The sequence below is a fragment of the Xenopus tropicalis genome, chromosome 2, assembly GCF_000004195.4.
Source record: "Xenopus tropicalis strain Nigerian chromosome 2, UCB_Xtro_10.0, whole genome shotgun sequence".
NCBI lineage: Eukaryota > Metazoa > Chordata > Amphibia > Anura > Pipidae > Xenopus > Xenopus tropicalis.
Window position 1 is genome coordinate 175,943,736 of NC_030678.2, and position 24,945 is coordinate 175,968,680.

The following is a 24,945-nucleotide window of genomic DNA, read 5'->3' on the forward strand; positions in this document are numbered from 1 at the left end:
GGAGGGGCAGCCAGTTTAGATGGGAGGGGGAGCAGGAAAAGGGTGAGGGAGAGAGGAGCAGACTGTGCCCGTGCCCTGAAGGATGTTTCTATGAGCAGGAAGTCTGACACAGAAGAACATGTGTACACAGCAATGCTGCACTATTTACATAGACCTTTCTGATAAAGCTTACTGAGTTTTTACCTTTACTTCTATTTTAAGTATCCAGAGGCCCAAACCACGCAATTGGTCTTCATTTTTTATTATTTGTGGTTTGGAATTTTAGCAGCTATCTGGTTGCTAGGGACTTGCTTACCTTAGCAACCAGGCTGAGAGACTGGAATATGAATAGGGGAGGGCTCTGAATAGAAAGATAAGGAATAAAAAGTAACAGTAACAATAAAACTGGAGCCTCACAGAGCAATAGGGTTTGGCTGCCGGGGTCAGTGACCCCCATTTGAGAGCAGGAAAGAGTTGCTAGGGTCCAAATTCCCTTAGTAACCAGTTAGTGGTTTGAATGAGAGACGGGAATATGAATAGGGGAGGGGCTGAATAGAAAGATAAGGAATAAAAAGTACCAATAACAATAAACTGGAGCCTCACAGAGCAATAGGGTTTGGCTGCCGGGGTCAGTGACCCCCATTTGAAAGCTGCAAAGAGGCAGAAGGCGGCGAATAATTAAAAATCTATTAGCAACTTTTCAATTGGTCTTCATTATTTATTTCTAAGAACTGTCCACTCTACAGCATACTAAGAGTTAACATGAACCCCCCCCCCCCCCCCCTTTATAATCTGCATTGTCGTTTGTAATACTTTCCCCCTCTCCCCCCGCAGGCCATGCTGACCTTCAGTCCTCAGAAACGCATCTCCGCCTCCGACGCTCTGCTCCACCCCTTTTTTGCCGAGGACCCCCAGGCCTGCGCCAAACAAGAACACTTTACGCACATCTGCACCGCCACGGACAAAGTGAAATGAAACCACACCCCCTTGGGGGGGGGGGTCAGAACTGATCGGGGGGCCACATTATCTGCTTTTTTCTCTGCCTACGAAGAGGGTTTTTATCCGGAGGGGGCGACAAATAATGAATAATGTGCCCGTTTGTTCCCCCCCCTTCCTTGTGTAGTAAAGCAGATCATTTCCACAATGGATTTTACGGCGCAAACCTCACTGTGACCAACAGATTTCACTATAGAGATCAGCGCGGACTGTGCCGTTCCGCGTTAGTGCCTTATCCGGTCCGTACATTTATGGTGTGGGGGGCTTCCCTACCCCGAGGCGCACAATAAGCTACACCGCCCTCCGCAATGATGGCGTCTGAAGAACCACATGGTGATTTGGCTTTGCCACGATATTTATCACGGTGCTTTTTCTGGTTAAAAAGGAAAAACAAAATGGACGACTTGATCATGTGCTCATCGTCGGCGCCCAGCGGCCCGTTCAAAACCCAACAGAAATATTTCCACCATTTTGTTTTTTTTGTACTTCCGTTTTACGATAATGTTTTTATATTCGGGGACTTCTACTCTCCGGTTTTGCGAGGACCATGGGAGATCCGCGGCCGGAGGCGCCTTATTACCGACGAGCGAAACGATTGGGCTTTTATTTGTTTTTATATGGATAAGCGAATTTCTATTTCATGGGGAAACTGCCCCGGCGGGGCGACTACAATTCTTCAGGGCAAGTCGGCCACCGGAGGGGGCAGATAGCGTGGTTGACCAAGGACTGGGTTGAACGGTCAATTGTTGCTTGGGGAGGGCGGGGTCTATCTGCGGCTATAATTGGGCGTCTAGGAATTCATGGAATCCATAATTCTCTTTATTACCCATAATCCTCTACGGAATCTGAACCTAAATTTGCACGTTTGATAAAAGTAGGGAGCACTGAATCATGTGACTTTGGTCACGTGAACAAAGAAGCTAAAAAATTCTTCTATTTTGCCCATTCCGTCGCCTGATTTACAGATGCGAATTAGGATTTGGTCCGGTATTCGACCGGATCTTTTACAAAGGATTGGGGGGGGGGGGGTTGGCCGAACCCCAAAAATAGTGAATTTGGTGCTTCCCTAGATTGAAAGTCGAAAGCGCAGTTGTAAATAACGCATTTTGCCTTCAGCAAGTCATGTGACCAACAAGGGTCGGAATTGGGCTGAACGCCAGCAAAAATGCTGGGGATTGGCCGAAGCTCCAACCGACTGACGTCTTGATCTTTTATACTGGTAAATGTTGGGCAGTCAAGGGCCCATTGCTGTCATGGTGTTCATTGGGTATAAATTGTACAAATTAAAGGGGAAGTTCACCTTTACATTAACTTTTAGTAGGAGGTAGAGACGGCTATTCTGAAACGATTTACAGTTGGTCTTCATTTTTCCATTATTTGGGGTCTTTCAGTTATGAAGCTTTTGTTCAGCAGCTTGGAATTACAGCAGCTGTCTGGTTGCTAGGGTCTTGTTTCCCTTATCAACCGAGCAGCGGTTTGGATGAGAGATTGCAATATGAATAGAAGAAGGCAAATAATTCAAAAACTATAAATAATAAAGATCAACGACAACATTTCTAGCAATAGGATATTGTATAACATATATAAAGGTGAACCACCCCTTTAACTAAATCCCGCCCCTTAAACGCAAAATTCTTTCTTTTGCCTCCTATTGCCACTATTAACCATTGTCTATTAACATTGAGCCCTATTATCATGGTTGGGGCGCTGTCGGTCCAGCTGCCAGCTACGAATGCTACATTTCATATTGAAGTCTACTGATCCGGTCGAAGTCGCAATTGGGTGGGAATCGGCAGTCCCCATTGGTGCGAGTATAGGGGCGATAGGAGAGTAACTGATGCCGCTGGAATCTTCCTACCCGTAATGGTAACACTACATAAGATAAACATAGCGACTAAATGCCACCGGTGACTTCAAACTGCCACCCTTTATAGGGAATGACCATTGGGGACAGCGGTAACCACTGAGGATTTGCTGTTTTCCCGGCAATTCATATTAACTATAGAGGGAGGAGGGCCTGAAACTTCAGGATCAACGCCGCTTTTCTGTTTATTAGATAGGACGACAGGCGGCAGTCGCCGCCCTATTAAGTGTCGACCATTGCCTATAAAGTTTTATCATTGTTATTATGAATTTTATAAGACAATACAATGCTGGGGTTTGGGGAGGGTGGGTTTGCTTTATAATGGCTCAAAGCACCTACCAGACAAAGCTTTCATCCCTCAGGACTGGAAGCTCCGCCTCCCAACAGACAGCTGGTAAATGTTAATGTTGAGTATTGGTTTCTTTGCAACTTTGTTTTATATTATTATCATTGACAAAGACCAAGGGTGTCCAACCCTGGTCCCCTCCGAGGTTTGTCGAGGGTCTGAGGATAAGCTGCAGGGTGGGGGGCATCACTAAAACCCGTCTGGCACTCGGGACACTTTCTCTGATAATGTATTTCAGCCAGCGGAGTGGAGCCACCGACTTCAAAAAGAAAAATACTGAGGTGAGTAGTGGCTTTTCTCAACGTGTCTTCCTGGTCAGAACTGCCAGTACCGGTGTTCCCTGCTGGATCCCGTTGAAGTTAGTTGTAGTTAGCTGGGGCCCCCTGTAGATGTCGAACCATTGGATAGTGACAGTCCTGCCCAATTCTGCAGCTCGTGGGGGTGTTATTTGGTATTAACAATGATTAAGTGCAGAGAGTAATAATATTAATTTATATCTGCTTTTTTTTTTTCTATTGGTTGCTAAGCGCTGGGAGTCTTTCCTGCAATTTTAGGGGTTTTGTTCTTTCTCTCGTCACAGTTTTTAGCCCAATGTATTATGAAATATTGTGAAATGTTAATAAACCCACCTACACTGTTTGCTGGTAAGTTCCAGGCTGAATGGTAACCGCCTTGTGCCCGTGTTACTTTGTAATTCTCCATGCGAGTGGGTTGGTGCCATTGCCCCCCGGCGGCTGGTTAGAATGTCTGTAAATACTATGGTTCTAGCAAAGCGCGGGGGGGGGGGGGGGGGACGTTCTCTTGTTCCGAATAAACGTAGGTTTCATTCTGTTTGTTTGAGCCGGTTTTGGCCGTTGGGAAGGGGGGTTTCCGTATAGTGAGGCACGAGTGTTTATTGCCGTACTGCCCAACCGCAAGCCAAATGGTAACCAGTTTGTGTATGGATGGGGCAAGGCAACTCGGGTATAAGCATCAAGTGTGCCACATATTGCTTACAGCGCCCGCCCACTGTCAGCCGCCAATCTAAAGGTCCCCATACACGGGCCAATTGTAGCTCCCGATATGGGTCCCTTAGGCCGATTCGGCAGCTTATCGGCCTGTGTAGGGGCAGGAACGAATGGCATGGCCGACTGATATCTGGCCTGGGCAGATATCGATCGGGCAGGTGAAAAGATTTAGTAGTATCGGGGACTTCGTTTATGCAGTCCCCAAACAGACTGCCCCATTGGCGCCATTATAATTCGATCAAATTAACCTACATGTTCCTCGATGTTGCCCACCCGTAGGTGGCACCACCCGTGACCTCGCCAAGTGAGCGAATCTATACGTGTATGGGGACCTTTACTCCCTCCGCTTGTACCCAGGATCGGATGGGACGGCCAGAGATCTACAGCCCCCAGTGCTCCGTATGTGAGCGAAGTTGAGGGGCAGCTGGCTTGTGGTGATGTGCCCCCTCCCAGCCCTAACCCTACCTGACCCGGCTAGTCCCCTCTAGTTATAGACCTGCACCAAAACCGCCCACCAATGATGTCACAAAAGGATTAAGGTGGCCATACACATTAGGATTCGCTTGTTTGGCGAGGTCCCCAAGCATGGCGGATCTTCTCCAGCACCTATGGGCGAATTCAGGATAATTCAAATTATAAACGACGGTAATAGGCACAGTCTGTTCGGGAGGCGATGCGGTCCCCGATCCGACTACATTTTTTAACCTGCCCGATCAATATCTGGCCAATTTCAGGCCAGATATCAGTTGGGCAGGCCAGTCGATGGCCACTGTTAGTGCCCCTATACAGGCCGATAATCGTTGGTGCTCAACTGAAATATTTCCACCATTTTGTTTTTTCTTTTGTCCTTCTGTTTTACGATAATGTTTTTATATTCGGGATTTCTATTCTCCGGTTTTGTAAGGACGATGGGAGATCCGCGGCCGGGGGCGCCTTATTACCGACGAGGGAAACGATTGGTCGAGCTCTGATGGGCTTTTATTTGTTTTTATATGGATAAGCGAATTTCTATTTCATGGGGAAGCTGCCCCGGCGGCACGACTCCGATTCTTCAGAGCAAGTCGGCTCCCGGAGGGGGCAGAGAGCGCGGTTGACCAAGAACTGGATTAAACTGTCAATTGTTGCTTGGGGTGGGCGGGGTCTATCGGCGGCTATAATTGGGCATCTATGGAACCATAATTCTCTTTATTACCCCAAATCCTCTACGGAATCTGAACCTAAATTTGCACGTTTAATAAAAGTAGGGAGCACCGAATCTAAGTGGCCGGCCAAACGGAATCTGTAAAATCATGTGACTTTGGTCACGTGAACAAAGAAGCTAAAAAATTCTTCTATTTTGCCCATTCCGTCGCCTGGATTCGGTTCGGTATTCGTCCGGATCTTTTACAAGGGATTCGGGGTTTGGCCGAACCCAAAAATAGTGGATTTGGTGCCTCGCTAGATGTTGTAAATAACGCATTTTGCCTTCAGTTCTCGAGAGCGTCGAAGTCAATCGGTCCGTGTATGGGGACCTTTAGGGCTGGGTGGGCCCTGAGAGAGCGGAACCAGGAAGCCGGTACTGTTAGCCGGCGGGGAGAGCAAGCAGAAGAGCTGAACTCGAACCCGCGACCTGAAAATGTGCAAAGATCGTCCCAACCCGCGGGTATCGGCTCATCCGGCACATCAACGGGGGGGGGGCACGCTACCACCAATCCGGGCCTGACTGTTTAGCATTGGTCGTAGTGTTAGCTTTCATTAATCCCTATGGACTGGGCCAAACAGTACTGGTTTCCCATCAGATACTACACGGATCATATTCTTATGCCCCTGTCACAAGTGCATATAGGGCTTATTCATCAAGGGCCTACGTGCACTCTGCCCCTCGGTCCAGATTAGAAAGGGCACTAAGTTTGCCCAGGAGCAGGAAACCACAGTAGCCAATTTGTGGGTAGCAATTACTGGTCACCTGTTTAAAAGCAAGCATCTTATTGGTTGCTATAGGTTACTGCTACTGGGCAAACTTAGGGCCTTTTATTACATAGGTTAGTAAGAGTGGGGCTGGGTACATACAGACTGCCATAGGGCATTGTGGTAAGGACCACTCTGTAGTGCAATACCCCCACTGGAGCCCCCCAATAATGAATGGTGTGCAAGTTGGGGTGGGTGGGGCTGGAGAGGGCAAGTTCCATCCATCCTGGTGCCCCTCATGAATCCAGTGCAGCCGCAGGCAGGTAGCCATGCATTCATGGGGCAGAAGGTGCAGTAATGCAGAGACCTGTCGCCGGTGAGCAAAGGGCAGGGCTGCTGTTTTGCCCCTTATCATAAAGAGCAGTGAGACTGGGGGGCATCTCGGGTACTGAATAAAAAAAGGTAAATATTTGTTTATTGGATTTGGAGGCAATTTGAATCTGTTATCCAGAAACCCATTATCCAGAGAGCTCAGAATCACAGGAAGGCGTCTCCTATAGGCTCCATTATACGCAAATAATTCAACATTTTAAAGATGATTCCTGTGTGTATCTGTATTAATAAAACAGTAACTTGTACTTATAGGGGTTGTTCAACTGTACGGTAACGGTTACTATGATATTCTGAGATAATTTGCAATTGGTCTTCATTTTTTATTTGTACTTTTTCAGCAGCTCTGCAGTTTGGGGTTTCAACAGCTATCTGGTTGCTAGGGTCCATATTACCTTAGCAACTAGGGAGTGGTTTGAATGATAGACTGGTATATGAATAGTAAAATAACAGTAACATTGGCTCACCATTTGAAAAGTGGGAAAGAGTTGGAAGAAGGTAAATAATGCAAAATAATGAAGACCAATTGAAAAGTTGTTTAGAACTGGCCATTCTGTGACATATGCAAAGTTAAATTAAATATAAAAATATATAATTAATCATTAAGTGGAGGCAAAACAATCCTATTGGGTTTAACTCACGTTCACATGATTTGTAGCACAATGTAGTTATGGAGATCCAAATTATAGAACAAACCCTTATCTGGTAAACACCAGGTCCTGAGCATTCTGGATAACAGGTCCCATACCTGTACCTTTCCAAATGTATAAACCAGTTCCAAAGAAATTAATGGATATTGGGGAGTTGTATCAGGAGTCAGAACCAGCAGTGCAGGGAAGGGAAAGGGACAGACACAGTGACAGTTACACATAACTATAAACCCAGTGAGAATGAGGGATGAATGGGTATTGGGGAGTTGTATCAGGAGTCAGAACCAGCAGTGCAGGGAAGGGAAAGGGACAGACACAGTGACAGTTACACATAACTATAAACCCAGTGAGAATGAGGAATGAATGGGTATTGGGGAGTTGTATCAGGAGTCAGAACCAGCAGTGCAGGGAAGGGAAAGGGACAGACACAGTGACAGTTACACATAACTATAAACCCAGTGAGAATGAGGGATGAATGGGTATTGGGGAGTTGTATCAGGAGTCAGAACCAGCAGTGCAGGGAAGGGAAAGGACAGACACAGTGACAGTTACACATAACTATAAACCCAGTGAGAATGAGGAATGAATGGACATTGGGGAGTTGTATCAGGAGTCAGAACCAGCACCACGAGCAGGGACGAGACACAGTGACAGTTACACATAACTATAACCCAGTGAGAATGAGAATGAATGACATGGGAGTTGTATCAGGAGTCAGAACCAGCAGTGCAGGGAAGGGAAGGGACAGACCAGTGACAGTTACACATAACTATAAACCCAGTGAGAATGAGGAATAATGGACATTGGGGAGTTGTATCAGGAGTCAGAACCAGCAGTGCAGGGAGGGAAAGGGACAGACACGAAGTGACAGTTACACATAACTATAAACCCAGTGAGAATAGAGGAATGAATGGGTATTGGGGAGTTGTATCAGGAGTCAGAACCAGGCAGTGCAGGAAGGGAAAGGGACCAGACACAGTGACATTACACATACTATAAACCCAGTGAGAAACATGAGGATGAATGGGGTATTGGGGAGTTGTATGCAAGGAGTCAAGAACCAGCAGTGGGGAAGGCAAAGGGACAGAACACAGTGACAGTTACAACATAACTATCAAACCCAGTGAGAATGAGGGATGAATGGATATTGGGGAGTTGTATCAGGAGTCAGAACCAAGCAGTGGCAAAGAGAAGGGACCAGGGACAGACAAACAGTGACAGTTACACATACCTATAAACCAGTGAGAATGAGGGATGAATGGATATATTTGGGGAGTTGTATCAGGAGTCCAGAACCAGCAGTGCAGGGAAGGGAAAGGGACAGGAACACAGTGACAGTTACACATAACTATAAACCCAGTTGAGGAATGAGGGATGAGTGGATATGGGGAGTCTGTCATCAGGAACCAGCAGTGCAGGGAAGGGGAAAGGACAGACACAGTGACAGTTACACATAACATAAACCCAGTGAGAATGAGGAATGAAATGGATATTGGGGAGTTGTATCAGGAGTCCAAGAACCAGCAGTGCAGGGAAGGGAAAGGGACAGACACAGTGACAGTTACACATAACTATAAACCCAGTGAGAATGAGAATGAATGGATATTGGGGAGTTGTATCAGGAGTCAGAACCAGCAGTGCAGGGAAGGGAAAGGGACAGACAGTGACAGTTACACATAACTATAAACCCAGTGAGAATGAGGGATGAATGGATATTGGGGAGTTGTATCAGGAGTCAGAACCAGCAGTGCAGGGAAGGGAAAGGGACAGACACAGTGACAGTTACACATAACTATAAACCCAGTGAGAATGAGGAATGAATGGATATTGGGGAGTTGTATCAGGAGTCAGAACCAGCAGTGCAGGGAAGGGGAAAGGGACAGACACAGGTGACAGTTACACATAACTATAAACCCAGTGAGAATGAGGAATGAATGGGTATTGGGGGAGTTGTATCAGGAGTCAGAACCAGCAGTGCAGGGAAGGGAAAGGGAGCAGACACAGTGACAGTGACAGTAACACATAACTATAAACCCAGTGAGAATGAGGAATGAATGGATATTGGGGAGTTGTATCAGGAGTCAGAACCAGCAGTGCAGGGAAGGGAAAGGGACAGACACAGTGACAGTTACACATAACTATAAACCCAGTGAGAATGAGGGATGAATGGATATTGGGGAGTTGTATCAGGAGTCAGAACCAGCAGTGCAGGGAAGGGAAAGGGACAGACACAGTGACAGTTACACATAACTATAAACCCAGTGAGAATGAGGAATGAATGGATATTGGGGAGTTGTATCAGGAGTCAGAACCAGCAGTGCAGAGAAGGGAAAGGGACAGACACAGTGACAGTTACACATAAGGAATGAATTATATTCTCCAAAAAAATGTTTTTGAGTGGATTTCCTTGTGTAATATCAGAAAGGCAATAATCTAAATCAGCCACAAGGTGGCAGCATAGGTACATGTGAAAAAGCTGAATCATCCGCATATAATACAGTACTACTGCATCTAACAATGTATTTTCAAAGGAGGGGGGTGTAACACAACTGTCACTTGCCTTAACCCTGTCACTAACAGCCACATTTCAAACATATTTTATCCACTTAAATGTCATATCATAACTTTGAATTGTTTTTTGCCGAATAATCTTTTCTTTCAAGATCGGCCTCAAAGATCTATAGTTCATGCTAAAAAAAACCCCAGCAGCACAATAAAGAATTTTTGAAGCTCCGCCCATAAAACAAGTGCAATTAGGTGGCGAGACCATAAAAACCTCCAAACCGTAACCTTAGAAATCCCATATATTTTTGTAAATATTAAAAAAGGGTAAATACATTTCAAATCACATTTATGAAAAATCAGCTAAAATTCCCCCCCCCCCCCCCATTCCCTAGGTGCTAGGGGGGGGGGGGGGTCTGTTTTTAATTGCTCAAGCATGTGACATTGTGCAGAGACCCCGAAATACACGAAGTGCAAAGGAATTTTTTAGGCAGACATTTTTGCTACTGAAAAAATACTCTTTTTAGATCCAGTAAAAGCCCCAAACAATAAGTTGACCCCAGAGAATCCTGTTCTTTCCATTCAGTTTGTTCTTCAGACTCCAAACGGAATCCTTTGCACTTTACTGCACTGTATCTCTCAGGTTTCCTTGGTTACAAAGCTGAAACATCATAAATACGAATTCCGTGGGTCTTTTTAACAGTTTGGTGCCCAGTAGGCAGAGCAGAACCAAGTGGCGCAAAGGGAATGGAACTTTTTCAGACTAAATCAAATCATTGAGACCGATACAAGATACAATAAAGTCACAACATATCCAATAAAAGCAGTAAATAAAGTAAATAAATATTAAATAGCAACCTGCCTCAGGACTCACATTTAGTCTCCGCCTTTAGTGAGGCTGAAGATATAGACCACACCCCCTGCTTTACATAGGGGCGGTCTCATAGTCATGTCTGTCCTGTGGGACCTGCCCTCAGCTCTCCCAATGTCTTATAGATCCAGGATCCTCTTTACATAATGAGATTCCTCTGGGCCAATAACAACTAAGTGACTCGGTCTCTATAGCTAAAGGGGCGGGGCCTATTACTATTAATACACTGAGTTTTGTCCCAGCTCCTTTTTTGCTCAGAGAGGAGAATATTTTTTAAATAGTAGCCCATGGGTGTGTTATAGAAATGTGTGCTCCATGCAATGTACCTTGGGTACCCCAGTGAGCTTACAATCTAAGGCCCCTATCCCATTCCCATCAGTCCCTGCCCCAGTGAGCTTACAATCTAAGGTCCCTATCACATTCCCATCAGCCCCTGCCCCAGTGAGCTTACAATCTAAGGCCCCTATCCCATTCCCATCAGTCCCTGCCCCAGTGAGCTTACAATCTAAGGTCCCTATCCCATTCCCATCAGTCCCTGCCCCAGTGAGCTTACAATCTAAGGTCCCTATCACATTCCCATCAGCCCCTGCCCCAGTGAGCTTACAATCTAAGGCCCCTATCCCATTCCCATCAGTCCCTGCCCCAGTGAGCTTACAATCTAAGGTCCCTATCCCATTCCCATCAGCCCCTGCCCCAGTGAGCTTACATTCTAAGGTCCCTATCCCATTCCCATCAGTCCCTGCCCCAGTGAGCTTACAATCTAAGGTCCCTATCACATTCCCATCAGTCCCTGCCCCAGTGAGCTTACAATCTAAGGTCCCTATCCCATTCCCATCAGTCCCTGCCCCAGTGAGCTTACAATCTAAGGTCCCTATCCCATTCCCATCAGTCCCTGCCCCAGTGAGCTTACAATCTAAGGTCCCTATCCCATTCCCATCAGTCCCTGCCCCAGTGAGCTTACAATCTAAGGTCCCTATCCCATTCCCATCAGTCCCTGCCCCAGTGAGCTTACAATCTAAGGTCCCTATCACATTCCCATCAGCCCCTGCCCCAGTGAGCTTACATTCTAAGGTCCCTATCACATTCCCATCAGTCCCTGCCCCAGTGAGCTTACAATCTAAGGTCCCTATCCCATTCCCATCAGTCCCTGCCCCAGTGAGCTTACAATCTAAGGTCCCTATCCCATTCCCATCAGCCCCCTGCCCCAGTGAGCTTACAATCTAAGGTCCCTATCCCATTCCCATCAGTCCCTGCCCCAGTGAGCTTACAATCTAAGGTCCCTATCCCATTCCCATCAGTCCCTGCCCCAGTGAGCTTACAATCTAAGGTCCCTATCACATTCCCATCAGCCCCTGCCCCAGTGAGCTTACAATCTAAGGTCCCTATCCCATTCCCATCAGTCCCTGCCCCAGTGAGCTTACAACAAAAGAATAGCCGCGTGACAAAAGAATAGCCGTGCAACAAAATAATAGCCAAGGGCAACAAAAGAATAGCCGTGTGACAAAAGAATAGCCACTGGAGAGAAAAGAATAGTCGCGGGCGACAATTTTTTTGCTGCACGACATTTTAGCTGTTTTGCGGATCTTTTGAAAGATTTGCGAATTTTTCGGCGAAACGTAACAGATTCGCTCATCACTAGAGATTAACTATTTCTCTGCAGGTGCTAATTGCAATGAATAAAGCTCCACCCGTTTAGATGTTCAATTTTATTGTAAAATAACAGCGAGTATAAGCGCTGTCCCGCACTGAATGTGTCTGTTATACAGTATAAATGCTCAATAAAAGGAATGTTAATAAAAATAATCATGAGTTTAGTGAGACTGAACGAATTAACACACAATACATGTGATTTTGAAAATGTTTTATTCACTATGATCACAGGATTATTCCAGCCGGTCCGGCACATAATTATTTAGTCATTTAAGGTTTTATTTATTATTTTTAGTGATTTAAACTCACAGTTCTGAGTGTGGAATCACTATAGTTAATTAAGTAAAACGATCTGCGTATATAAAGTAATGAAGGATAAGGGTTGTTTATTTCTTTTTTTCCCATAATTATATATATATATATTGTGACCCATAGTCCCACTGCTCCTCGTTCCACCGGGGACCTCCCGGATCGGCCCATAAATACAGGAGGCAAAAGATCCATTTCATCTTCTGAAGCAGCCGCGGTGCCGGTACGTCTCTGATCCGAATTATGTTGTCGGCTCTAAGGAATGAGGATTGAGGTAATATTGGGCTTCACTGTATCTAACTATCCCATACGGTTTTGACAGGGAGATGCTTCATAACTATACGTCATATGGGGAGTACAGCTTACTTGTAGTATAATGTAGACAGTGATATTCTGGTCTTCATTTTTTATTTCTAATGGTTTTTAACTAGTTTATCTTTTTGTTCAGCAGCTCTTCACTGTGGCTTTTCAGCAATCTGGTTTCATTCATTGGGGGTGGGGAGGAAATGAGATCTCACCATCAGCATAGGAAGGGGCTCTTTACTGTAAGGGCAGTCAGGTTATGGGATTCCCTACCAAGAGAGGGGGAATGAGTGATTTATTGGGGATGGGGAGGAAAGGGGATCTCACCATCAGCATAGGAAGGGGCTCTTTACTGTAAGGGCAGTCAGGTTATGGGATTCCCTACCAAGAGAGGGGGAATGAGTGATACATTGGGGGTGGGGAGGAAATGAGATCTCACCATCAGCATAGGAAGGGGCTCTTTACTGTAAGGGCAGTCAGGTTATGGGATTCCCTACCAAGAGAGGGGGAATGAGTGATTTATTGGGGATGGGGAGGAAAGGGGATCTCACCATCAGTATAGGAAGGGGTTCCTTACTGTAAGGGCAGTCAGGTTATGGGTTCCCTACCAAGAGAGGGGGAATGAGTGATTCATTGGGGGTGGGGAGGAAAGGAGATCTCACCATCAGCATAGGAAGGGGCTCTTTACTGTAAGGGCAGTCAGGTTATGGGATTCCCTACCAAGAGAGGGGGAATGAGTGATTTATTGGGGATGGGGAGGAAAGGGGATCTCACCATCAGTATAGGAAGGGGTTCCTTACTGTAAGGGCAGTCAGGTTATGGGGTTCCCTACCAAGAGAGGGGGAATGAGTGATTCATTGGGGGTGGGGAGGAAAGGAGATCTCACCATCAGCATAGGAAGGGGCTCTTTACTGTAAGGGCAGTCAGGTTATGGGATTCCCTACCAAGAGAGGGGGAATGAGTGATTTATTGGGGATGGGGAGGAAAGGGGATCTCACCATCAGTATAGGAAGGGGTTCCTTACTGTAAGGGCAGTCAGGTTATGGGGTTCCCTACCAAGAGAGGGGGAATGAGTGATACATTGGGGGTGGGGAGGAAAGGGGATCTCACCATCAGCATAGGAAGGGGTTACTTACTGTAAGGACAGTCAGGTTATGGGGTTCCCTACCGAGAGAGGGGGAATGAGTGATACATTGGGGGTGGGGAGGGAAGGGGGATCTCACCATCAGCATAGGAAGGGGTTCCTTACTGTAAGGGCAGTCAGGTTATGGGATTCCCTACCAAGAGAGGGGGAATGAGTGATACATTGGGGGTGGGGAGGAAAGGGGATCTCACCATCAGCATAGGAAGGGGTTCCTTACTGTAAGGACAGTCAGGTTATGGGGTTCCCTACCGAGAGAGGGGGAATGAGTGATACATTGGGGGTGGGGAGGGAAGGGGGATCTCACCATCAGCATAGGAAGGGGTTCCTTACTGTAAGGGCAGTCAGGTTATAGGATTCCCTACCAAGAGAGGGGGAATGAGTGATTCATTGGGGGTGGGGAGGAAAGGGGATCTCACCATCAGCATAGGAAGGGGTTCCTTACTGTAAGGGCAGTCAGGTTATGGGGTTCCCTACCAAGAGAGGGGGAATGAGTGATTCATTGGGGGTGGGGAGGAAAGGAGATCTCACCATCAGCATAGGAAGGGGTTCCTTACTGTAAGGGCAGTCAGGCTATGGGGTTCCCTACCAAGAGAGAGGGAATGAGTGATTCATTGGGGGTGGGGAGGAAAGGAGATCTCACCATTAGCATAGGAAGGGGTTCCTTACTGTAAGGGCAGTCAGGTTACGGGATTCCCTACCAAGAGAGAGGGAATGAGTGATTCATTGGGGGTGGGGAGGAAAGGGGATCTCACCATCAGCATAGGAAGGGGTTCCTTACTGTAAGGGCAGTCAGGTTATGGCATTCCCTACCAAGAGAGGGGGAATGAGTGATACATTGGGGGGGGGAGGAAAGGGGATCTCACCATCAGCATAGGAAGGGGCTCCTTACTGTAAGGGCAGTCAGGTTATGGGATTCCCTACCAAGAGAGGGGGAATGAGTGATACATTGGGGGTGGGGAGGAAAGGGGATCTCACCATCAGCATAGGAAGGGGTTCCTTACTGTAAGGGCAGTCAGGTTATGGGATTCCCTACCAAGAGAGGGGAATGAGTGATACATTGGGGGTGGGGAGGAAAGGGGATCTCACCATCAGCATAGGAAGGGGTTCCTTACTGTAAGGGCAGTCAGGTTATGGGATTCCCTACCAAGAGAGGGGAATGAGTGATACATTGGGGGTGGGGAGGAAAGGGGATCTCACCATCAGCATAGGAAGGGGCTCTTTACTGCAGACTCTCCAGAGTTTATCCATTTGCTTTATATAAATTTGGAGGTAGGATTATTCCTGCTTATAGTTTTATTATATAAAAGCCTTGCCCCTGCAGGTGATGAAACTGATGCCCGACCCCGGCACCCGGGGGCACATTCCTGATCCTGCCCCAACTCCCTGCTTTGCCAGGGGGCCTCGTTCTCTAACTTCTCTAACAGCCCCAATCATTTTTGGATGATTGAAGTCAAAGCAAGGGGCCCCCCAATTACTCCGGTATAGAGCTCCCTTCCAATGTGGGCACCCTAGCACTGGTGGGGGTTATTTATTTTTTTAAAATATTGTTTCCCCAGTTGGAGTGCAGACTCTATTAGCCCCGCCTGTGGTGGGGGAAACAATGTCAGGGTGACAGTTCCTTTTAAAGGGGATATAAACCCAGCCATGATGCTGCCCCACGGCGCCCCCTAGTGTTGCTATAGAAGTTGCCAAAAAACCATCATTATAGATGCAAGGAAATTCCCCAATGAGAATTGTACTGATAAATAAGTTGATTATAAATGCAAAAGAACTGCCCAGTGAGAATGCTGATTCCCAGCACTGTGTCAGGCCCCTTGCTGGTACCTTACATATAGAGATAATGATGGCATTTTCTCCCCTCATTATATGGCACAGGAATCAGACATGGGGATAAAGGGACAGACTTGTTCAGTGCTGGGAAACTGTGCTTATTGCTCCCAACTCCAATTGCAGGAACAGAGAACAGGGAGCCGGATTTACTCACATCAGCTGGGATTCTCATTGGAGGATTTTTCGCATGTTAAAGCAGTCGCTGGCTGTGGGGATTTGGGGGAAAGTTTTATTGGGCAATATTGCTTTAAGAATACAGCCCTGATGTTGCTGGACTACAGCTCCCAGCATGCCCCAAGCTTCATTATATGTTACATTATTGTGGGATTTGTAGCCCAGTAACAACTGAGTAACGTTGGGTTGAGCCGCGCTGGGCAGCAGGGTTTATATCCCCTTTAATGTTGCCTAATATTAGAGTTAATGGTATCATTTCCCTTACAGATTGGCTCCTGCTGAGAGAGGACATGGCTAATGGGTCGGGAGCCACTGACTTTGTTCTTATGGGTTTCCCGGGGGTCCCACAGGGGTATCACATTCCCATCTCGCTGGCGTTTTTCGTTATCTATATGATGTCTCTGGGCGCTAACGGCACCGTCATAGCCTTAATCCTCCCTAAAAGAAATCTTCACCAACCAATGTACATCCTCGTTGCAAACCTGGCCCTCTCCGACCTTCTGTTCGACACCGTGACGCTGCCCAAGATCATTGCCAAGTATTGGTTTGGAGACGGCAGAATGTCCTTCTCCGGCTGTTACTTTCAGATGTCTCTTGTGCATCTGTTGGGGTCTCTGGACTCATATCTCATCATGCTGATGGCGGGGGACCGCCTCATTGCGATTGGCCAGCCGCTGAGATACGCAGCTCTAATAACCCCGAAGGTCACGCTCATCATCTGCTTCTTCTCCTTGGTCTTGGCCACCGGGGTCTCTTCCGTCATCACTTTCCTGATCCTCGACGTTCCTTTTTGTGGGAAATATAAAATCAACAGCTGCTTCTGTTCCAGGACATTTGTTGTCCCCTTGATTTGTTCTGATTTGTCGACTTTCCGCGTGGTGAACCTGAGCCTCAGCCTCATTGTGCTCCTGGTGCCCTTGGCCTTCATCATATTGTCCTACGTCATCATCATCGGGGTCATCAATTCGTCTTTGCGCTCGGAGAACTTGGGGAAGATGTTCTACACCTGCACCACCCACCTCCTTGTGACCGGTATGTACTACATCCCCAGGCTCTTCCTCTACGTGGCCAGTTACGTCCGCTTGATTGACAGTGCCGATGCCGACGTTCTCATCCTTTGCTTGTACACGTTTCTGCCCCACGTCGCTAACCCCGTCATCTACTGTCTGAGGAACAAGGAGATCCAGGTCACTCTCAGAGACTTGTACAGAAGGAAAGTTGGGTCTCTAATGTAGTTGACAGTTCAACGGATATACACTATATACAGTATATGTAGCCTGGATATTAATTATTGCAAATGGATAGTAATAAAATATATGAACAAATAATATTCTGATGGTGTTTCTTTTATTCTTAGATATAAATTAAGATTAGAAAGCGGGAGAGTTAGGAAGGTGGTGCTAGTTAATAGAATAGAGGCACCGGCCTCTCTGTGCAGGACAGGGGCAGACCAACCGGCTCGAAAATCACCTGCTAGATCCAGTATTACAAATTTACCGGCAATTAGTGATGTGCGGCTTCTCCCCTCTATTTATAGACACGCCCATCCTGCCCCGCTGATGACATCACAAAGGGGGCAGGCTGTGGTGGGCACTTGCCTATAAATTCAAAGAGCGGGAAGATGCAAGCCTCTGAATTCATAGGCACCGCCCACCATCCCCCGCCCTCTTTGTGATGTCACCTGCTGGTGGGTCGTGCGTGGGCCGAGGTCAAGGTCACCCCGAACTTGCCGAACCCAATGGCAAACCCACAGGACGGCAATACACAATATATTTGCCAGTATATTGGTAATTTCCCCTATTTCTTAAATTCCCCCCCTGCAGCATTTACTTTTAACCACTCAGACCTGTTCTTTGTGACCAGGTCCCCAACATGCCTAATCCCACCCCAACACCCCAAAACTCCTACTCCCTGCCCCTATGACTTCCCTTAGATAGTAACATAGTAAGTTGGGTTGAAAAAGACATACGTCCATCACGTTCAACCATAAACCCTTATCCCAGGCCAGTATACTAGGGGGAAAAGGTGGTAACCCTACCTACAGGTGATGGCTCCCAAGGCACCCAAGGGCCCCTGCCCCCAATCACCTTCTCCCACACAGGGTCGGACTGGGCCGCCGGGACACCGGGAAAAAACTCAGTAGGCCCTGGTGGCCCAGACCCAATCCTTGTCGGTGCTCCCCCGGCCAACTGTTTTCCTCCCCTGATGAGTTAAACTGATATACTCAGGGAAGGACGTTGGGCGGGGGCCCCTGTGGGGGGTCAGGGAGGCTCAGCGGGGCCCCTGCGGGTGGTAAGTGGGTGCAACAGGGGTCCTTAGGGGTGCAGGTGACGCGGCAGGCCTGGTGGGCCCTGCACCCCCCAGTCCGACCCGGCTTCCACATGAAGGCGACACCTTGATTTGGCTTCCATCCACACTCCACCCCCACCATGTGACTCCACCCCCACCACGCGACTCCACCCCAACCGTGTGACTCCACCCCTATCATGTGACTCCACCCACACCACGTGACTCTACTAGGCATCTCACGCAGACTTTAAGAAGGGCCAAACCTATGGGAACGTACGTGTGTAAATCTCTCTATAAAGTAACGGCGCTGGGAAAGCCCAATACATAGGGCAGTGCTTAGGCCTCAAAACAAAAATGATATTATATATGAAATAATTTTATATTTAAAAAAAACATTATTTGGTCCCAAAGGAAGCGAAAGTAGCGCCTATTGGTAACCCTACCCCTAGCACCCAAGGCTAGCCCCGCCCCCAATCACCTTCTCCCACACAGGGTCGAGAAAACATTTTTGCATGGCTGAAAAAATATAAATATATAAATACGGGGGGGGGAGGGGGCAAATATATTCCCTGTGCAAATAATTCTGAGCTGCGCGGGTTTTTATAAATGAGCCCCACTGAGTCTATGAGAAAGAAAGGGGTTAAATGTGATATGTAATAATGTATAATACACTGTTTGATATTTTATACTCAAAAATGTATTGATCTAAAAACAATGCGGGGGAAATACTCGTCTCAGGGCAAAACTTGATTAATTAATGGGTTTGGAAAAAGCCGCCGTGAAAAAATACCCATTTGCAGCAAAGCGAAACAGGGCAGATTTCCCATCAGTACCCCTGAGTAAGGCCGGCATTTAGTATAGGGCTCCCCTGCCACTCCCCTCAAGTTGGCAGATTGTCCCAGACTGGCCCCCAACACATCTTGGCTTCTCAGGCTTGCTATGGTACCCACAAGTGGAGGTGGGGTCGGAGTGCGCTATGACGGTCGCATAAGCTTGCTCAGTAGGCATAGGCATGCTTGGGGGCGAATAGGAAACTGTATTGGCCTCCGGTGTGGGCGTGCAGGACGTGATGGGCCCGCGTCAGACTCTCGATGTTATCTCGCGACTGAGCACCCTGCAATCAGACTGATTTGTGTTGTCTCACTAGATGCTCGTGAGTGCCGCCGCAACACGTGGAGCCATATAACTGAAGGGACACCAGTCTGCTCCGGTTTCAAGCCTGGTTCCAATGATTATCGTGGTCTGTGATTCTCTGATAAGATATCTAGTTACAGTGGTTACACGGAGGGAAAGCTCATGGTGCATTTCGGAGAGGGTCGTTAACTATGGGCACTGGGTGTAATGGGCGAGCATGTCCTGGGCGGTGTCCTTGACAGCCACCTATGCCACCTGGCACCGTACAGGGGTTGGGCTCAGAGAGACTGAGATTTAAGTGATGCCTTGGGAGCACTCTTCTGACATTCTGTCTCTCCTGGCTTGCGGACGGTGGACACCATAGGCGATGGAGCCTAGCGAACCGGCGGATATGAGCCTAGATCTTCTCGTTTGTATCTAATTTGAGTGGAGCTTTTTATCTCGTTTCTTGGTCACTGTGCCGCCCTGCGAAGCCGATCCCGGAACAGGGGCCAGTGCATGTTGAGGGATGGGCTGACATGATTACGTGCTGGGTCTCTTGCAGCGAGAGAGATGTCAAGCGACGGTACATATTGCGATATTCGACATTCAGTTCACTCGTGCGCGCGGGATTGCTCTAGCATAGTAGTGAGTTGCCTTCGTCCATGCTCCTTCATTATACACTTCACACATTCTGATGTAACCTTCACAACACTCATAAGGCTCTGCCTGCAGGATTCAGTTGCACTGGTTTTCCATGAAAATACCGAGCTACATGTGGAGCATCGGATACTGATCGGGTGACGGACAGGGCAGCCACAGGCAGAGGATGGATTGCCTGTCATGTGTTATCACTTTCTCTGTTCAGGGGGTGACCTTCAGGCCTCATAGGGAATGCAATCTACTGTTTGCCTCAGCACATCGTTGCCCAAGATGACAGTTCACTCAGCCCTCTGGATTTTATCTCAGCTAAGAGCATGTAGAGGCAACCTAGAGTCTTCCGCTCTACATCTATCTCAGCAGATTAAGCGCATCTGTGTGGAACTCATATTGATTTAGGTTTTGCTAAACTGACAGTGTAAACTGTGTTTTTTTCTTTCATGCTGTGCCTAGGTTATAAGCAGGTAACTGGCTAGATCAGTGACTGTGGCATCTTGAGCATATATGTCTCCTAACATTACACCAGCGCAGCCGGGCGCGAAACTCGGGTCGCGACTGGTCTGCCTCTCTTATGTGGCACCTGTGGTGTGTTTGACGCATCCGCCTGATAATTTTCCATTTTCTTAATAAACATATGGATAATAAGACTAAGTGGTATATTTATCATCCTGGAAGCTCGGTTGTGATAAAAAGTTGTGAATGGAGTGAAGCATTCATCGTACTGTTGATGGTGCAGTGTTGGGACGGATAGAGTATTATTGAGTGTTCAGCAGTAAGAGAAGATGTAGCTTGGTGTATGGCAAATTCAATATATGCGTGTTTTGGACAGCATTGTCTGATTAAGATGGTTGGCGTCTGGGTTTTCTAATACTAAAGATTGTGATTGGATAGGGCACAAAGTGTGGTTCGCATATCGATCTTGCACTGCTGCTATTTGGTATTTCGGTTCCCCGGCGGTATGTTGATTGGTTAGGTGTGTGACACCTAGGCTTCACGAGACCGCAAATGTTGTCACACTCTTGTTTGGTGGATTCTAATAGGGCCTTTTTACCCTTTGTGCCCACAAGGTCTTTTCATTTGGCTTGAATATTCCGGTAGGATATGTTGTGGCACTTGACTAAGGAAAAAACAGCATGTGTAGAGCTACCACTATGGGACCACCTGTATTTGGGTGCGCGCCGATAGTGTCGACACGCACGCTCACGAGCGATGCCTAGTCAGACAAATCAGGTGCCTCTTGCCCTTCATACCCTAAGGTCCGTCCTCCTGAACATTCGCATCCCTTGACAATTATGACTGCGTTCGCTCAGGGTTAATAGGCTGGTCGATACAGTCTTTGGTTTGAAACGTTGTGTTACTGTGAGACGCGCGTGGAATGAGTGGGGCTTCCGCTGAGGGTTAGGGCTAGATGGGGGGAGTAGCTAGAAAGAGGGATAGTGGCAGGCCCCTGAGATGTGTAGAAAGCACATCGCGGTATCATGGGTTGGTTCCTAAGCGACACAACCACTAGTTACGGATATCAACCTTTCGTGTAGTACTCTCATTATTGAATTTATAAGTCGCCATATTTGAACAAATGATACAAAATCTATCTTGCCATCACCTCACATGTAATACCTCACAAGAATTACTAACTGTGATGATCTTCCATATTTTTCAGCTGGACAAACATTGAGGGGACTCTGGCCGACCGGGCTAACAGATATGGCCACCCATAGAAGAGCCCATTATTGCTATGGGCACTGAGCGTCATCTTTGGCGAGCAGAGGTCCCAAGGCAAATGTCGATGTCACAGTGTTGATATAATGCAGTATATTTAATTAATAATATTTATTATATGATGTGGCTGATATCAAGGATTAGCCTCCCGCCCCCATTCATACACAGGGCCTCGGCAGGTCATCTCGATTTGGACTCCAGTTGGGATTCCAGCAGCGTCTCGTGGCTCTCTTCTCGCCAAGAGAGATACTTGAGACTACTCTCGGGTGAAGCTGTACTGGCGGCCATATATCTACTCTAAAATTCTGGGTGAGTAGACTTCTCCGTAGTATATAGATCGTACTGTACGCTCTGGGGCGATTTTTTTGTAGGGTTCTATGATTTCTTGCTTTTTAATGGTGTTGATCCTTAAGATTTGTATTCCTCTGTCGTTCGTAAATTTAACTTATATAAAAGTACTTAGTGTAGCGTGAATATTTTTGAGCAACTAATACCGATAAGTCAGTGAGTGTGGCCTTAGTTATATATTGCATAAGTATTGTTAAACATCTTCTATTGTGGGGCGAGGACTAGACCCTAGTATTGAGAGCGTTTGTAGTTTTGTGAATGGTTAAAATAATGGGTGTGTTATATACATATATGGGTGTTCTTCGTAGTAATTATTGAAATACAGTACTTTCTGTACGTGAATGCCATACTTGATTAGGTTTCTTCACCTTCATGTTTCTCTCATTATATGGGGGCAGAAAGAATGTCCTGATCTTTGGTTTATTATCCTCTTATATGGCTTATTACAAAAATGATATACCCTTTATTGCTCCTGGTTCTAAACAGTACCTGTCACTCTTGGGTATCTCAATCTAACGCACTTCATGTGTATATGTAATTCATTAACCAATTTCACAGGCAGTGGTTCGTCCTTATATTGGGGGCAAATACGCTACTTGCCGCTATTTGGGTTTTATGTATGGTTTAAATGTTTATAATTACGTATTTTTTTCTGGGTAATTATTTAATGGGACTCAGGCATGGTTACTTCGATACTGTTGCTGGAGTATATAGTCTATACTACCTTGACTTAGTAATAGCGTGGTGCGATAACATGCCATCTATTTGCTGGATGTGATATTCATGGTTAGGATAGTATGACCTATCCCCTTTAATTCTTCTCTTTGGTCACTAATTTTAAGAGTAGACCAGTAACCTTGTGATCTATGATTCTCGCAGATAAGAGTATAGTAACACATATGACCACTGTTGGAATATATGACGTGTGATTCGGTGGAGGTGGCAGAATCAAGCACGCCTGTGTTGAGGTTTATTTTAGTTGCTTTACCTGATCTCTCATATTTTACTCTGGTATTAACAATTAAAAGTCAGTCAGAGTGTGGTAGGGAATTCACGTGGATGGCGTATGTAGAGTAGTTAATAATATTTGAGTCAGGGGTCAAGTCGGGTGCAGTATACAAGGGGAGCTTGTGCACCATCAAGTGGTGGATTTTGAGAAAATCTGGGCTAAGCAAACAGGTATATCCCAAGCAGTGAATTACTGTACTTTATTTCATTCGTGACGTTATGGGGGCAGGCATTCAATCAGACTGGGAGCCCGCTCTCGAAAATAACTAATTGAAATAAGGATGTGGATTTATCCAGCGTGCATTAAGACTGTTTGTACTAGACTGTATTTCTCAATTAATTGGATTATTAGGGGTGCTTGTTATACACAATTAAGAAGTGTGTACTGGATAATTTAACCCTCACTTGGGAGAGTCGAGGAGTTGCTGGTGAAATTTCTTTCTAATGGTAAAGTGGTAGGAGCTTAGGTCAGCCAGGGACTTTATTTCATTAGGTTATTAGAAGTTAAGGTTTGCACTTCCCTGCTGAGTATCTTCTTTGGATTGAGTGTTAGAAGGTAGAGCTTACTGAGAGGAGAATGACACTGACGATTATATATACTTACAATTTACTGGAGTAAACTTACTATAGTGAGAGGTGTGCAGACAGTCAGCCCTCAGTTTTGGGGTGGTTTCAATGTTTTGCATGTGTGATCGTAAGACCATTTTGTGTTTGACTGGTGGTTTAATTTATTACTATGTCTGAGTGTAGAGCATGGATTAATAGGTTTCAAGGTCATAGACGAGATGCCACGCATATTATACTCATAAGCACTGCTCTCTCTTTTTATCTGGGAATCGCTTCTCGCTCGGTCAGGGTCGCAGTGAGGTATAGTCTGGGATTAGACTATATGGCATCATGTTTTCGTGGCCTTATTGTGAATGGTGAATCGACTAGTGGGTGGGCACGTCACAAATGGGCGCTAGGGCTGTACTTCTATTGAGATTCTGGCATGAGCGTTTAACACGCTCATTGGCTATATTAGGTCTAGTGTGGAGAGTTAATTATTGTGTTAATTTTCTGATATATGACGATATAGCTTGGAGACATTGTGCTGAGAAAGCTGTTGGTAATCCAGGTCCAACATGCGAACATTTGGAGAGAGACACGTTGGACGCGCTGAATATGGGTCATGTCCCCCTCACGGTGCACGATTATACTGGCAATCTACTGATAGGATGTTCGGAGGTCCAGAATAAAGTCATGGAGCGCGCGCGGAGGAGAGAAGATAGCTGCTGGTTGGAAACTGTAGAGTCGACTCTGACGCTGTATTAGAGAATTTCAGGAAGTAACTACATTGCGTCTGGGGATAAGGTTTTTTTTACTGAATACATCATGGCTCTATACGGTAGAGGGATTTACTGATATTTGGTCTTTATGGTGGGCTTAAATAATGGAAGGTGGCTCATAATAAGTCAATTACACGGAATTGTTTACAGAAATAATAAGTTACCTAAGCTTTTTCTTGTATCTCACAAGATTGGTTTTATTGTGATGATAGGATTCGCGATCGCTGATGTTGTATTTTGCATGCTGAGTGCAATGTGGAGTGTGGTGCAATGATAAGAGATACAATACACATAACATTATATTTACAGGAGTATGACCCTCTGCGGGACCATTTTCTTTTCTCATTTTGCTAAGTGATTGTGGCTTCTAAGTACTTAAACGCACACATTGGAGTGCACTTTCTGTATCATCAGCAATTCGTCCTACTTCTTTATATTATTAAAAAAACTTATTTAACACTATAGATCCGATTTCTAATTCACATAATCATGGAGCTGTTCTGCTTTCTCTCTATGTGCTGGGTAAATTCTGATTAAGGTCTTATTGGTGGGATCGCAACGGTTACACGCTACGAGTT

The 24,945-nt window shown here is 46.3% G+C and overlaps 2 protein-coding genes across 2 annotated transcripts in view; both read left to right on the top strand.

Annotated features, from left to right (window-relative positions):
• Positions 1-3,852, top strand: part of cdk4 (cyclin-dependent kinase 4) — a 36,521-nt gene extending 32,669 nt beyond the window's left edge. Inside the window, 1 exon segment of the mRNA NM_001016742.1 lies at positions 814-3,852. Within this exon segment, the coding sequence (NP_001016742.1) occupies positions 814-954 (141 nt within the window). The 3' untranslated portion in view covers positions 955-3,852.
• LOC100497608 (olfactory receptor 1A1) lies at positions 1,287-17,217 on the top strand. The gene is made up of 2 exons (XM_031896242.1): positions 1,287-1,308; positions 16,170-17,217. The coding sequence occupies exons 1-2, from the start codon at positions 1,287-1,289 to the stop codon at positions 17,135-17,137; spliced, it is 990 nt and encodes a 329-aa protein (XP_031752102.1). The 3' UTR covers positions 17,138-17,217.
• Positions 17,218-24,945: the final 7,728 nt, after the last annotated feature.